Source organism: Arachis hypogaea, chromosome 9 (assembly GCF_003086295.3).
Source record: "Arachis hypogaea cultivar Tifrunner chromosome 9, arahy.Tifrunner.gnm2.J5K5, whole genome shotgun sequence".
Classification (NCBI taxonomy): domain Eukaryota; kingdom Viridiplantae; phylum Streptophyta; class Magnoliopsida; order Fabales; family Fabaceae; genus Arachis; species Arachis hypogaea.
In genome coordinates, this window is record NC_092044.1 from 77,178,692 (window position 1) to 77,195,803 (window position 17,112).

The 17,112-nt window shown below is 35.5% G+C and overlaps 2 protein-coding genes across 2 annotated transcripts; both read right to left on the bottom strand.

Moving 5' to 3' along the window:
• Positions 1 to 4,078: 4,078 nt before the first annotated feature.
• On the bottom strand, positions 4,079 to 5,033 carry LOC112711065 (uncharacterized). The gene is made up of 2 exons (XM_025763613.2): positions 4,931 to 5,033; positions 4,079 to 4,834 (listed from the first exon to the last, which is right to left on the bottom strand). Exons 1-2 carry the CDS (start codon positions 5,009 to 5,011, stop codon positions 4,208 to 4,210), a joined length of 708 nt encoding a protein of 235 aa, XP_025619398.1. The 5' UTR covers positions 5,012 to 5,033; the 3' UTR covers positions 4,079 to 4,207.
• Positions 5,034 to 8,715: 3,682 nt separating this feature from the next.
• Positions 8,716 to 11,317, bottom strand: LOC112709231 (uncharacterized). The gene is made up of 2 exons (XM_025761128.1): positions 9,518 to 11,317; positions 8,716 to 9,429 (listed from the first exon to the last, which is right to left on the bottom strand). The coding sequence occupies exons 1-2, from the start codon at positions 11,315 to 11,317 to the stop codon at positions 8,716 to 8,718; spliced, it is 2,514 nt and encodes an 837-aa protein (XP_025616913.1).
• Positions 11,318 to 17,112: the final 5,795 nt, after the last annotated feature.

A 17,112-nucleotide genomic window follows, 5' to 3' on the forward strand; every position in this document is an offset into this window, starting at 1 on the left:
TTAAAATTTTGGAAAATAATAAAAAAATGAAAAAGATTTGATTTTTGAAAAAGATTTTGAAAAGATAGGATTTTTTTAAAAAATGAAAATTTGACTTGACTTATAAGAAATAGCTAAGTTTTAAAATTTTTTGACTAAGTCAACTCAAATTTTCGAAAATTATGGGCAAAATAAGAAAAAAGATATTTTTTTGATTTTTTGAATTTTTAATGAGGAGAGAGAAAAGAGGAAAAGATGTCATATTTGTGTTTTTCTCCTTTTTTTTTGAATAAACAGCAAGATTGACACAAGACATGAAAAATTAAGATCAAAACACATAATGCATGCAAGAACACTATGAATGTCAAGATGAACACCAAGAACACTTTGAAGATCAAGATGAATATCAAGACTTATTTTTGAAATATTTTCAAGAAAAGAAAAACATGCAAGACACCAAACTTAGAAATTTTTCATGTTTAGACACTATGAATGCAAAAATGCATATGAAAAACAACAAAAGACACAAAACAAGAAAATTTAAAGATCAAACAAGAAGACTTGTCAAGAACAACTTGAAGATCATAAAGAACACCATGCATGAATTTTTTTTTCGCAAAAATGCATAAATTTTAAAAAACATGCAATTGACACCAAATTTAAAAATTGACTCAAGACTCAAACAAGAAAAAAAATATTTTTGATTTTTATGATTTTATTAAATTTTTTTTGAAAACATATAGGAAAAATAAAATAAGAAATTCAAAATTTTTAATAAGAATTCCAGGAATCTTTGCAATGTTAGTCTAAAGCTCCGGTCCAGGAATTAGACATGGCTTAATAGCCAGCCAAGCTTTTTGTGAAAGCTTCTGTCCAAAACACTAGACATGGCCAATGGCCAGCCAAGCTTTTTGTGAAAGCTTCTGTCCAAAACACTAGACATGGCCAATGGCCAGCCAAGCTTTAGCATATAAATCAGACATACAACACCTAATACTTCATCCAACTTCATATACTGATATGCGGAAGCCTCAATCCATTTGAATTAGACATGGCTTTACAGCTAGCCGAGCTTCAACATGCTTCATGAAACACTAGAATTCATTCTTAAAAATTTAGAATAATTTTTCGAAAACAGAAGTAAAAAGATTTTTTTGAAAGATTTTTGAAAAAAAATATTTTTGAAAATAAAACAAAAAGAAAATTACCTAATCTGAGCAACAAGATGAACCGTCATTTGTCCAAACTCGAACAATCCCCGGCAACAGCGCCAAAAACTTGGTGCACAACATTGTGATCATCAACAATGGCGCCAAAGACTTGGTAGTGCTCTCAAACGTGAATCACACTGTGTCACAACTTCGCACAACTAACCAGCAAGTGCACTGGGTCGTCCGAGTAATAAACCTTACGTGAGTAAGGGTTGATCCCACGGAGATTGTTGGTATGAAGCAATCTATGGTAATCTTGTAAATCTCAGTCAGGCGGATTCAAATGGTTATAATGGTTTTTTGAAAATAATAATAAATAAAGCATAAAATAAATATAGAAATACTTATGTAAATCATTGGCTGGAATTTCAGATAAGTGTATGGAGATGCTTTGTCCCTGTTGAATCTCTGCAACATACTGCTTTCTTACTTTCAATCCTCCATACTCCTATCCATGGCAAGCTGTATGTAGGGCATCACCGTTGTCAATGGCTACATCCCATCCTCTCAGTGAAAATGGTCCAAATGCTCTGTCACAGCATGGCTAATCATCTGTCGGTTCTTGTTCATGTCGGAATAGAATCCATTGATTATTTTGCGTTTGTCATCACGCCCAACATTCGTGAGTTTGAAGCTCATCACAGCCATTCAATCCCTGAATCCTACTCGAAATACCACAGACAAGGTTTAGACTTTCCGGATCCTCACGAGTGGCCGCCAAAGGATTCTAGCTTATACCACAAAGATTCTAGTTAGGGAATCCAAGAGATACTCGCTCGTTCTAAGGTAGAACGGAAGTGGTTGTCAATCACGTGTTCATAGGTGAGAATGATGATGAGTGTCATGGATCATCACATTATCATGTTGAAGTGCAGCGAATATCTTAGAATAAGAATAAGCCGAATTGAATAAAATATAGTAGTACTTTGCATTAAAACTCGAGGTACAGCAGAGCTCCACACCTTAATCTATGGTGTGTAGAAATTCCACCGTTGAAAATACATGAGTGATGAAGGTCCAAGCATGGCCGAATGGCCAGCCCTCCAAAATATGATATGAATTCGAAAATAGGGAAAAGGACCCTTAGTACAGTAGTAAAAGGTTCTATTTATACTAAACTAGCTACTAGGGTTTACAAAAATAAGTCTAAGTGCAGAAATCCACTTCCGGGGCCCACTTTGGTGTGTGCTTGGACTGAGCTTGAGCTTTACACGTGCAGAGGCTTCTCTTGGAGTTAAATGCCAAGTTGTAACGTGTTTTTGGCATTTAACTCTGGTTTGTGACGTGTTTCTGGCATTTGACTCCAGAATGCAGCATGGAACTGGCGTTGAACGCCAGTTTACGTCATCTAATCTCGAACAAAGTATAGACTATTATATATTGCTGGAAAGCTCTGGATGTCTATTTTTTATCGCCGTGGAGAGCGATTCATTTGGAGTTCTGTAGCTCCAGAAAATTTATTTCAAGTGCAAGGAGGTCAGAATCCAACAGTATCAGCAGTCCTTTGTCAGCCTTTTATCAGAGTTTTGCTCAGGTCCCTCAATTTCAGCCAGAAAATACCTGAAATCACAAAAAAACACACAAACTCATAGTATAGTCTAGAAATGTGAATTTATCATAAAAATCAATGAAAACATCCCTAAAAGTAGCTAGATCTTACTAAAAACTACCTAAAAATAATGCCAAAAAGCGTATAAATTATCCGCTCATCAGACACTCGAAGAGTTGTGTAATTTTGGTATTTTTTGATTTTTTCCCCATGTCAATCTTCCTTCTTTTTGCACTCTTTGTCCTTATCCCGGGAGGGATAGGTGAATCCGGATTTTGAGGTCTATCCTAGTCGAGAGTTTTCCTCCATGTTGATGTACTTCTCTGCTCGTTCTTGCACTTCGTTCGGAGATGTGGGGTGTTTTTTCAATATAGATTGGCTAAAAGGTCCCTCTCACAAGCCATTGATGAGGCCCATAATGGCAGCCTCTGTTGGTAGGCTTTGTATGTCCAGGCACGTTTTGTTGAATCTTTCCATGTAGTTGCGAAGACTTTCCCGTTCTCCTTGCTTGATTCCTAATAGACTTGGGGCGTACTTATCCTTATCTTTTTGGATGGAGAATCTGGCCAAAAATTTCTTGGCTAAGTCATCAAAACTCGAGATGGACCTAGGAGGTAGATTGTCGAACCATCTAATTGCTGTCTTTGTTAAAGTAGTTGGAAAGGCTTTGCAGCGAACTGCATCTAAGGCGTCTTTGAGGTACATTCTACTTCTAACACTACAAGAAACATCGCTAAAATTGACGGCCAAATCGACGGCTTAGCCGTCGATAATATTGAAATTCAACGACAAAATAGACGGCGCAATTGGTCGCTATAAAGCCTGTCGATTTCTCAAAATGCTAATAAAATCGACGGCTTTCATAACCGTCGATAATAATTTAATAAAATCGACGTTGGTTCCGTCTGTAATATGGGTGTGAGAATTTTACATTCTTAATAAAATCGACAATATTGCCGTCGATATTATTATTTAAAATCGACGTCATCTTTGTCGATAATTGATTCAATAAAATCGACAACACTTTTGTCTATAATATGTTTAATAAAATCGACGTCAAGGCCGTCGATATGTGCTTGAATAAAATCGACATCTTTGCCGTCGATTTAATTATTTAGATTTGTCTATTTTAACTTTTAAAAGCGACAACTTTGCCGTCGATTTTAATAGTTATATGTTTTATTTTTTTTTCTATTTGAAAAATAGTAAACCGTTAATACAAATAAACTTTTAAATATAAAAATAAAATTTAAACAGAATATTAGATAACAAGACAAATAAACTTTTAAATATAAAAATAAAATTTATACTAAATATTAGATAATGAGTTTACAAACTTATCAAAATAATAAATAACCCTCTAACATAAAGACTCAAGACAAGATAAATAACTAAACTTAGAGTTATATTCGTTTAAATTGCAATCTACTAATAATATAAAATATTCAAAGTAAAGTAATTAAATAACCTACTCATACTCGTCTAAATAATCATCTGAGTCATCAAAATCGTCAGAATCATCCTCCCTTTGAGAACTCTGTGGTTGTTCTGGTCGCTGTAGAATAGGTGGGAGTTTTCTACCTGGGGCTGGGGCTGTGCTTTTCTGAGAGCTTGGGAAAGTAAAAGGAGGAGGTGGGGGAACACGTGATCCAGAACTACTAGGACCCATGGCTCTCACATACTCAGTCAAACTGCTCAACTGATGACTAAATTGATCCATCTGTGAGTTACTGGTGTTGAGATCCTCACGCAAGGATTCAACAGTCTGTTGCCACTCTCTTTTCTCCCTTTGGTAGCGGTCTTCAAGCTCTCTATATTTAGCGGCATATTGTTCAACTTCCCTATTGAGTATTATGATTCGTTCTCTAAGATCCAAAACATCAGCGCTGGTGGTCGTGGTTGGCCCATCAACTCGAGGCCGCACCATGGAAGAGTCCCTTACCTCACCCATGCCATATACCCTACCTCTTCGTTTTCCACCCACTGTCTCAATCCATATTCTTTCCTCAGAGACAGGCGGTGGATCAATTACACCAGCCTCTATAGCAGCCTGCCGCTCTTGCTCAGCCTGAAACATACGCTCTTGAAATATATCCTACAATGAGGAGAAATGATTGATAAACTACTATAAGTATTAATAATGTATAATAATTAGATAACAAAATAGTTACAATTAATAAAGGTAAGTTACCTTTGTCTTTCGGGAGTGTTCATCAACCCATTGAGTCCTATCCTCTTTGCGAGTATGAGTGTGCTCAAAAAACTCATCCATACATGATTGTCTTCCAAGCGAATGATTCTACATAATGTAACCAAATTATCATGTAATATGGGATGTATTGTACTAAGCAATTGATTAAGCAGAAAATAAAACTCAGCAGTTTGCATCAATTCAAGAAGAAACTAGATCAAGATCATTATTAAGAACGGATTTCACTCTCTATTGATTAAGGCTTACCAAAGCATAACCAAATAACCGATTCAATCATATCTATATATGCAGAAGATTTGGAAATAAAATAAGCAAGGAAATTCGTGTAGAACCTTACTACTAATGATAAACCTCATGAAAATCAATGCAACTTCAGGAGATGTATTAAGTTTTAATAACTAAAGGGAAGGGAAGAAAAAACAATCAAAATGCAAGAGAATAGCTTGAATAAACAATTGGTACCTAAACAAATACTGAACTACATAATAAATTATTTACTTCTATATGTGGTAGTAATGCCATACCCATGTAGAAAAACAGCAACAATGTCTACTCTTAGATGATTGATTTAGTGGCTGAAAGTTTCACAACTGAATTAAAAATAGCAACAGCAATCAAGTAGCACAGGTTCCCATGAAGTGCATTAAGTGCATTAAGTGACCAAGGAAGTGAATCATAGGCCCCGGACTACTCTAGATTCACTAAGCCTAGATCAGGGACAACCTTGTTTGCAATTCTAATAGATTCACTAGGGACAACCAAATCTAATATCTAATAATTAGTAGGAATTATAAAGCAGGCTATCTACTGTGTCCTTTCTATGTATAGTTCATGCAAATACATATTATTTATTTTATCAATTTATATTCAAATTCTGTATAATATAAATATAAATTACAAATTCTATAAGCAACTTACCAAGTGTAACCTCGCTTCTGGAAAGGTGGTGCCTCCTGCAGTGTGAAGAGAAGTACCTCAAGTCGATTTCCTGGCAGCTGTATTTCTCGCCTGTAATTGTCTATAGGCATCAGTGTTCCAACGTCTCATCAATTCACCAAGAACTTCTGGTGGGATCTAATATGGACGGGCACCTTTTTTGCGAATGGCATGGAGCATACCTCGCAAGCGCTTGGCAGCCCTAAACCTCCAAGCTTGATAGATATCATCCTCTTCCGTATCAATAATGTCAAAGCATTTCTATTTTAAAAAAATCATTGGAATAAAATTTAGCCTCTAAACAGATACAAATTTATTTTGCTGACAAATAAATAACAAGTAATGCTGAGTTTAACAAGTAATAATAATCTAAAGATATCAGAATTCTCTCTAATAGCAAAATTATGTAAAATATTAGGATAAAACGAAAAACAATAATGAGGTTTAGATAATACAATCATGTAGTGAAAATCATCTAAATATGCTGATCTTTTTTCTAGTTCGAGTTGAGTGCCTAGTTTCATCTAAGACAATGTTGAAAAAATTAAGGTAATAATTAAATTAAAGAAAGCTATTAATTTAGATTGTGGACATAATCCTTCAGAGCTCAAAAGCCACAACTTTAGGTCTATGGTACAATTATACATAAGCCATCAATTTAAAGGACAAGAATACGACTAATCTATAGTACTTTTGGTTTACTTTGTAATAATAATTTAAGCTAAATCTAAAGATAATTTAAGCTTTATCCTGCAACTAGTTTCAATTTGCAATGCACAGTTGCACATATACACACACACTTGCTCTCTCTCATAAGTCACTTTTAGTCATAAATTAGGGAAAAGCAAGCAAGTAGACAGATAGCTACGCTCTCTCAACACTAACACCACACTCAAACACACCCACACACCCTCTCTCTCTCTCTCTATCTCTCTCTCATACCACATAGAAAATAATTAAAAAAAAGTGAAACAGAGAAGCATAATAATAGATATGCATAACTTTGTACACAACTACACGTGATTGGGCTAGTCACAAGTTTAATAGTACTATTGTCGAGAATCCAATGGGTGTCATGTTTGATGTTTGTGAAGATTTAAATTCAAATCAAAGGTTTGCACATGGATGGCAGCAGGGGTAAACTTCAACAATATTAGGCTTTAATAATCAAATGAAGCAGAAGAGAGTTTATTAAAAAATTGGTGTTCCTTAACGTTACTTGGGAGATTCAGTGATTGAGGCCCCACCACCGTGATCTCAATTAGGACATGTAGGATCTGGTGGTTGCCTCCATTGGAGACATTAATATCACTATACACCCCTTTCCACTTATGTTAGTTTCATTAACTCATTCATTATTACTTCACGCAAAGACTTAAAAGTAGAAGCAAAAACAACCAACACTTGCAGTTGCAGGGATGTCCAGAAAAATACACCTTTGAAATCAATTATCTCACAGTAGATACAGATTAGAATGCTGATAAGAGGAACAACTTAAATTCAGGAAACCAAAATAAACAAAAAATATAATAAGAACAATTGAATTAATTAAGTCATTAACACAGTAATAAGTTAATAACATTACAACAAAAAATACGTAAAACAAGGTAGATAAAATTTACCCTCCACTCCGTCCACCATATTTTTCGAATATCATCATCTGCCTCATCAAAACTCAGCCAAGGCTTGTTGTAGTTTTCCTTAAAAACCTGAGAAATACGCTTCAATCCAAGCTTAGGTGGGTGCCAACTACATCAAAAACCAAAAAAATGATAATGACATATTACTTAGTAAAAATGAGACATGCTATTCATAAAATTTAAAGCAAATAACAAACCATTTGGCACCATCATATCTAAGCTTTGGAGCACTTGTGCTGGAGTGACCAGTGGCAGTGGATGCTCCTTGACCATGAGCATCTTGGTTACTATTAGATGTGGTTTGTCTTTCCCCACAAGATCCTGGTCGACTAGGAGCTTCAATAGCTGGATCACTCTGCACACCATGTGAGGCAGTATTGGAAGGTTCATTGGCTTGTTGAGTGCATGATCTTGGCACACCCGGAGTAGGCATCATTTGTATCTGAGGCTCCTGATGGGAGGGGGTAGTAGTAGCAATAGGTGGCGGTCTCCCATTGGTTGGAGCAGTCGTGTCGGATGATGACCCAACGAGAGAGTATGGATCCGCATGCAAGTCAAGGGGCTGACCAGTAGAAAGCCTAGGCCTCCCCTTTCGGCCTCGGCCACGGCCACGGCCGCGATCTCCGTCTCTACCAACAATATCCTGTACACATTAAAATAAGCAAGTTATTATCCATACTAGTTAAAGTAAAATGCAATTAAAGTAAAATCAGCTAGTAGTGTCATCAGCTAGTAGTAAAATACTTTTGCGGATTTGAATTCAGTAAAGAGTAGGAAGAGTAGGAAGAGTAGGAAGGAAAATGCATGGGAAGGAAGAGTAGGAAGATGAGTACTAACCCTGCACTGCCAGCTCATTGAAGCAGCAGCAGCAAGAGAAGTATTAGCAAATATGCAATTAAAGTAAAATAAGCTAGTAGTGTCATCAGCTAGTAGTAAAAAGTAGCGTGTTTTGGGAGATATGCCACAAATGAGTGAAGGGTAAATAATATAGCAGAAGCAGATTTTTCTTTAATAAAAAAAAGTGAAATTGGGTAAAGAATAAAAATTGTAATTTAATTTAGAAAAATGTCGAAAAATGCATGCTTCAAAGTTTAAAGGAATCAATGGCTGAGAGTTCTTAAAGTCAAGGTTCAAGAGTCTTAAAAGTAAATTAACAAATTTGCAAACTAAGAATTTACAACTAAAACCTCAATCCGAGAATTCTAAACTTCCATCATCATCAATGTAAGCATCATCGTCATCATAGTTCTCAATGTCATCATCCTCCTCATTATTTACGTTAGGAACCTGGAGGTCAACTACTTGAAGTTGTATCATATCAACATCTCCTGACGTAGATGCTAATGATGGTGGAAACTCGGTTTCTGAAATGATCCTAGCATGTGGAGGCTCATCATTCTGATACACCTCGATTTTAGATTCATTTTGTGCTTCCTTCATTATTTTTCGTGGTTTACATGTCCAATTAGACTTATAGCCTTGTGGATATGGCATGTAATACACTTTTCTAGCTTTTTGTGCAAGGATGAATGGATCGTAACTCCCATATCCCCTAGTGGGTAATACTTCAATTATTTTGTAGTCTTTGTGTCTACGCGTTCCCCGAGGCCTAGTAGGGTCATACCACTCATAGTAAAACAAGGTGACTCTTAAACTAACAAGACTTGGATATTCAACAATCAAAATCTCTTTAAGAGTACCGTACCAATCAGATGCATCATTCCCTCCATCACCTTTAACATATATGCCTGTATTATCTGTCTTCTTTCCAGTTGCATGCTCAGGAGCATGAAATCTATACCCATTAACCTTGAACATACCAACACTCGTGGCCCTAGTTTTTGGCCCGAATGCTAAACTCAATAAATGAGGACAAGTTATGCCATTACTGGGATTTTTTACCTGATTTTGTCAAACAAAATATAGTATTTAGAAAAACAAGATTTACTTTGAGATATTTTGATACAGTCAACAAAATGTAAAAACTTACACGCTCACGGAACCATGATGGAAAGTTGGATAAAGAATTATTGCTCCCATGGATCTGCTCGTATTGACTTCTAAATGTATCGACTTCAGGACAATTCAACAAGATATGTAAATGAGCGGCTTTCATTTCGATACTAGTTAACCATCTGTCTTTGTTGGCTCCCCCAGCAATACCCGGTTGATCAAAAATAGAAATGGTAGGCTCAGATGAACTTACACCACCATCATCATTCCGATTTGGCCTTGTTCTCTTAGACATGACATGTGGCTCAAAGTAATAAGAACAATAACTTGATGTCTCTCTAGCCAGGTATGCTTGACAAATTGAACCCTCTACTCTAGCCCGATTCTTCACTGATCTCTTATACGTGCCTATTTCACGCTCAAAGGGATACATCCACCTATACTGAGCTGGTCCACAAACACGTGCCTCATATGCCAAGTGAACTGGTAGATGCTCCATTACGTCAAAAAAAGCTAGTGGAAAAATTCTTTCTAACTTGCACAAAATAACAGGAATATTAACTTCCATTTGTACAAGATCGCTAACCTTAAGAGTAGATGAACAAAGGTCCCTAAAATATTGACTTATTTCGGTCAACGGTTTCCACACGTGGTCTGGTAACTCTTTGAAGGCTAACGGAAGCAAACACTCCATAAATACATGACAATCATGAGTTTTCATCCCAAACAATTTTCCTCCTTTGACATCGACACACCTTTGTAAATTTGAAACATATCCATCTGGCATTTTCAACTCTTGTACCCATTTACAAATATTTTTTCGTTGTTGGAGTGTCAAGACATAGTTGCCCTTAGGCTTTGCCCAATGACCTTCGCGTACCTGCACCAAATTCAAATCTGGTCGCTTACAAAGCACAGCCATGTCTAACCTTGCCTTTTCATTGTCTTTTGTTCTTTCAGTATCCATAACAGTATTCATTATGTTATCAAAAAAATTCTTCTCAATATGCATTAGATCCAAACAATGACGAACTAAATGATCTTTCCAATATAGGAGATCCCAAAATATACTCCTTTTGGTCCAATTGTGTTCCACCCCATATCCGCTCAATCTCACTTGTCCTCCTGTGTCAACTATTTTAGGATAGTGTCTAACTCTTTCCCAAATCTGTTCGCCACTAAGACTAATAGGAGGTTCTTCATCATCCTCAACATTCTTCTTAAAACCAACTTTATTACGCCTATAAGGATGACCTTCAGGTAAATATCTCCTGTGACAGTCAAACCACGAATTCTTTCCGCCATAATCTAACCAAAAGGCCTTGGTATCCTCCATGCATACTGGACAAGCTAATCTTCCCCCCGTACTCCAACCAGATAACATTCCATAAGCAGGAAAATCGTTAATTGTCCACATTAATGCATCCTTTAACTGAAAATTCCTCTTGCTATGAATGTCGTATGTTAGGACGCCTTCATCCCATAACTCTTTAAGTTCATCTATCAATGGTTGAAGATAAACATCAATTTTTGCTTTGGGATTTTCTTTTCCGGGTATGATGCACGTTAGGAACAAAAAAGGGTCTTTCATACACATATGAGGTGGAAGGTTATAAGGGGTAACTATAACAGGCCAACAAGAGTACAATGTGCTAAAATGAACATTAGGAGAAAACCCATCAGAACAAAGTCCAAGTCTAACATTACGCGGTTTGCTTGCAAAATGAGGATGCTTGGTATCAAAATGTTTCCATGCTTCACCATGGGAAGGATGTGTCATCACGTCGTCATTTCTACGATTTTGGTGATGCCACAACATATGAGGGGCAGTACTCATTGATGCATACAACCTTTGTAGCCTTGGAATCAATGGCAAATAATGCATTCTTTTATATGGCACCTCTTTATTTTTTTCCTTCCTAGGCTTAAATCTCTGCTCCCCACAAAATTTACATTATCTAAGATCTTTGTCCTCTTTGTAATATATCATACAACCATTGACACAACAATCTATCTTAACCTCCTTAAACCCAAGTTGGGAAACAATTTTCTTAGCTTCATAGTAATTAGCAGGAATTTCATTTGGAGTTGTTTGCATTTCTCTAAACAAAGTTGCCCACTGGTCAAAAGATCCTTGAGATTGGTTTCCCTCTGATTTTATACTCAGCATCCTACTAGCAAGTGGCAATCGTGAATGGATACAATTTTCCCACAAGGGTTTACTAACTGAATCTAAGAGGTCATAAAATCTCTTGGCATCTCGATTTGGTTCCTCCACTGTTAGTTGCATGTACATGTGAAACTCAGGTTGCAAAGCATCAACAACCATCTCATGATAACGATCAAAATTTTCTTCCCATGTAACACCACCTAATTCAGAGCTACTTTCAATATCTTCTTCTATCCTAATCTGATTCTCTGTGGGTATCTCTTCTCCATGCTCTGTCCAAACCCAATAATTAGGTTTAAACCCATGAGTATATAGATCAATCTTAATGTCGATCAACTGTTTAAACGTCCCACATTGACATCTGGCACATGGACACCTAACTAAACCTCCTCTGAGAAATTCATGAGTTCTAGTACACACATCCACAAATTCATTTACCCCTTTAATAAAACTGGGTTTAAGACCCTGCCTCTGATCATACGTTCTATCATACATCCAACTTCGGTTCTGGTTTTCCATTATTAATGAATTTAATTTCCTACATATCAAAGGGATAATATTCACTTTTTAATTTTTTTATTCAACGAGAAACCACAACAAATAAATCTTATCATCAACATAATTTATACTTTCACTATGAATGGTTTACACAAACAAGCATACATAAGTAAGTATAGATAAGCATGCATAATAAATAAAAAAGTAGAAGGTTAAACCTTGAATAGCTTTTTTAGGAGTCTTAAACTCTACCAATACTTTGTGATAGTGTATATGCTGAAGAACCAAATACTCCACTATTGTTTCTTTGATCAAAAGATTTTATTGACCCACACCACTACAATTGCCACTGTGAAATGCTGCATAAAAATATCAAATATTGCAAAAGAGTATATTAGAATCTTGAGTTCGGTAGCAGAAAACTGAATATTCTTTCAATATTGATGATTCCTCATACTTCACAAAGAAGCAGAAAACTAACTAAGCTCCAAGAAGCTAAACCAGAAAACAGAATCAGCTAGTAACAAAATGCTTAATCAGTAACCGAATATCATAACAAAATGCAAAATCAACACATGAAGAATAAGCAGAAGTTGGCAATTGCTAATACATGAGCTGAAATTACAGCAAGCAATAATTGAAGAAATGAAAAGGGTAGTGTACCTGGTCATAGGAAACCCTAACTTTGCAGCACCAGAGAAAGAGGGAATCTTTTAAGAAAGCTGCTTCAAATGTATATGTTGTTAGAAAATCAAAATATATAGTTAGGAACAGGGAATCATTGCAATCTATAAATATAACTCTAAATGTTTGAGAAGAAATGGAAGTCACGTTAAAATACTATTTAAACTATAAGGTATTGAAACAATAGAAAAATAATCATTTTAATATTTTTATATTTTTGTCTTGAGACTGTTATTAATAAAAATGAGGATGGAATCTAGAGAGCCAATAGATTTGTGCCAGATTTCAAAAGGAAAACAGAACAAAATGCATAGGTCATTAACACAAATACAATATGCTTTAGCCATTGCTAATACAAGTTTCACGACTGAGTCGCTCATAGTTTTGTTCTGTTGAAGGAAATTGATATCTTGGATAGACTTGGTTATTATTTAAGTTATAAGGCAATAAGGCATGATTGTGTTTGTGATGTAAGTTTTATAACACAGATTTTGATATGATAGCAGTTTTTCTTCTCAATAATGTACATGCTAATTGAATTTGTTTTCCCATAATATACAGGAGTACCATAAATCTAATAACAAATGATGCATCTAATATTTTTCTGCTCACTTCCCAAACTACCCTTGTCTTCCTTCATATTTCCAAAGCCATCCTCTTCACCATCAATGTCCAAGTACGCAAAAAAAGCTATAGAATATCACTACAAAAATTAGAAGTATTAGATCTAAGGGTACTCTCTTCTATATGCATCATTTTCTTTACGTGAAGTAAAATTTGCCTTCTTCCTTAGCAAACAACAAAAAGTAAAGAATGGATGATTGATAATGTTAATTTTTTTTATCATGCATTATATATATTATAAAGAATAAAAAATATGCAAATACTTTCCTTGTAGAACAACCCTTTCCTCATCTAAATTAGATTCAGATTTCTCTTTCTACAGCTTTATAAATTTTATGCAAGAAATTATGATATTTACTTGTGGAGTGTGGAATGCAAGTTGTACTACAGAGCCAATCAGATTCCTACATTCGCATTCACATGTTCAAGTTGCATGAGTTTTCAACCAAAACAAATTAAACTCTCTTACTGGACCAGACGATATTGACTTGTGCCTATTATAATTCTTGCTTATTACCTCCTTTTGGGAAAATATATAATTAAATTAAAATGTTGTTTATTATTATTTGAATATAGTGCTAGTTATTATTCGTGCTGTACAAATAGGGTTCTCGTTGGAGTAAGTCAATAAGTTATAAATATTCTAGCAGGTGGACCATCCAACAAGGAGCTAGCAGCACAATTGTATTGCACTCAAAAAAAATTTTCTGTGTAGATATAATAATGAAAAAACTCTGTCATCTTTATAGTTCTTTACGGACACTTTTGATTCGCATTTCAACTAACATCATCTATTGGGGTTCAGAAAATTGAATACTCCCTAGGTTAAAATAAGAACCAAATCAAAATAAATTAACCAGCTTCAATTTGATCTTATATTAGTCTCTAGCTAGGTGCTCAATAATGAATACTTCAATTGTTTCATTCAGTTAGACATGGCATGTGCCATCTTACTTAGCTTTTAATATTGTTTGCTCTCTATTAAATTATATATATATAGAAGCAGAACTCCTTCGCCATTAGGGTTAGTTCATTAAATTAATTAGTTACATGTATATTTGTTGTGACGACTGATCAATGTTGCTAAACAAAATCGGTTTAGAAAAAGTCTCAGAGTTAATATTTTTATTAAAATTTTAAATTCTTTACTGCAAGGAAAAGCTCTATAATCAACAAACAATCACTTAAGCCAGAATGGAACACCCTGATTCTTGTCACACAAAGATTAACTAATCATATGATGAAACCCATACAACCCCAGTAATCAAAACAAATGAAGTGATTGAAGACATTTACCTTAGTATCTTCACTTGAGAAATGCTTGTGTTAGTAGATAAAGCAACAACACTTGGTGTCAGCGCCGACATTATACATAATCTTTGTTCTTGGTTTATTACATGCTCCAATAACTTCTGAACAGACCTAGTACTGTATTCAAGTTTGAAAAGAAAACAAAGCATCAATTAGAAAAACTTGCATTAAGTTTGTTTATACCTGTGAGATATGAAAATCTTGGTTGGCTAATTGATACCGGAACTAACTAGTTAGTTGTCTAATTGTTCTTAAAACATTGGGAGATAGAAATTTGTTTACATGAAGAGAAAAATAAAAATATAAATAAGATATCTTTTTTTATCAAATTTGATTAATTTTGTGAGATATCTTTCTAAATGTCTTTAATTAAAGCATGATATCAATATAAACAAACAACCATGTTAGAATACAAAAAATACACAATAATACGTGTGCACATAATATGTATCTTTTGTCTCTAACCTCATTTTTTAATACGATGTGTTATTAGATTCTTCCCTAGCTAGATACAATTCACTATTTACTATTTTACTCTATCAAAATGTTATAAAATTGAAAAAATAAACCTAATAATAATCATAATAATAAAGCCTTACATACAAAAATTCCATTCAGGTATTTCTCCGAACATGTGGTGTGCAGAGTTCAAAACAGTAAATTTCAATTTAATCTAAGCAACATTCAACCCAGTAATTTCAGAAAGATACAGCCAACAACAATTTCAGTCCAGAAACACAAGTTTTAACAAACCTAAGCCTGACCAAAATTTCTAAAAACAGAATTAAAAAGCAGTGAAAATAAAGAAAAGAAAGACAGGGAACAGGGGAAGGGAACCTGCATTGATGAAAGGAGGAAGAAGAACGGAGAGGCGGTGGGGTGGTGGTGATCTCGCGGTGGCACAGAAGGTCGCCGCCGTTGGTGGTTGCTTGTCGGTGCTTGAAGACGCGGACAGAGGGTGACTCCACGAACAGGGGTGTCGCACGCAGGAACGAAGAAATGGAGAAATGGGGAAGAAAGAGAAGAAGAAAGAGAGAGAGGGTAGGCGATGGTGGTCGCCGGTGGTGGTGTCGGACGGAGGCGGTGTTGAAGAGAAAGCGTTTTTAGTGATAAAAATACCTAGCTTGAATTTGGGGAAGACACGCGTTTCTGAACTTTGGAAGCAGGAGTTGAGAAAATGTGTTTTTAGTGATAAAAATCGACGGCCTGTTTGTCGATTTTATTCAAATTTATCGACGGCAAAGGTGTCGATATTTTAAATAATAAAATAGACGCCAAAATCGTCGATTTTAATATAAAAAAAATAACACATATAGCGTCTATTATATAGATTAAATTTAAACCGTTCATTCCATTTTAGAAAGTAATCTAGATCGTTCAAATTTATCGACGGCAGGGTTGTCGATATTTAAAATAATAAAATAGACGACACATTCGTCGATTTTAGTATAAAAAAACAACACATATGGCGTCTATTAAATAGATTAAATTTAGACCATTCATCCCATTTTAGAAGGTAATCTAGACCGTTCAAATTTATCGACGGCAAAGTTGTCGATATTTAAAATAATAAAATAGACGCCATATTCGTCGATTTTATTTTCGACTGCTGGTTCACCTCTAATATGACGATAATAGGGAAATAAATTAATGCATTATAAAAATATCGACGACAAGGCCGTCGATTTTAATATTTTTATTTTTAATTTTTTTTTTAGTAATATCGACAGCAGGCCGTCGAAAATTATCGACGGCAGAAATAACCGTCGATTTTTGCCGTCAATAAACACGCTTTTTCTTGTAGTGTAAAATTGCTGAGATGATGGCCGGGATCTGTAGTGCCATCGTACAAAGTCATATCCAGGAGTTTAAAGTCTTTTGGGATTTTGGTCTTCATGATCTCCTTGGTGAATGGATCTTGGTCCTTGGGGAGTTATCCTCCTGAGGAGATCGGTTAGCTTTGGTCTTGAGATCGGCTTCGAGCTTTAGGAGTTTGTCCTCCAATTCCCGGTGTCGCCTTATTTTCTTTTGTAGGTCTTTCTCAGCCTCTCGTTGATGTAGGGCTTCTTCTTCAAGTTGTTTTAAACAGTCTCGAAGTGCCTCCATGGCTCCCGCATTTGGAGAATTCTTTTTGTTATTAAGTTAAGGAGTATCCTTTAGTGTAGTGTCCGTGTTTTTGTGTGGCATTCTATCCTCTAGATCTAAGTTGTGGTCGTTGTCATGGTCGTCAGCCATGGTGATGGGATGACTTTCAGGTTCCCCGGCAATGGTGCCAATGTTCCGATGGTTACCTGAAACTGTAGGTCAATCTCAGACGAGATCTTCTGTACTGGTCGGAGTTGACG

Bases quoted from the DNA above. Each gene is read 5' to 3' on its own strand.
- LOC112711065 (XM_025763613.2), bottom strand. From the start codon at position 5,011: ATGGATGAGTTTTTTGAGCACACTCATACTCGCAAAGAGGATAGGACT. The intron at 4,835-4,930 runs GTAACTTACCTT...TCCTCATTGTAG, and splicing joins AACACTCCCGAAAGACAAAG to GATATATTTCAAGAGCGTAT.
- LOC112709231 (XM_025761128.1), bottom strand. From the start codon at position 11,317: ATGAGTACTGCCCCTCATATGTTGTGGCATCACCAAAATCGTAGAAAT. The intron at 9,430-9,517 runs GTAAGTTTTTAC...TGACAAAATCAG, and splicing joins CATCATGGTTCCGTGAGCGT to GTAAAAAATCCCAGTAATGG.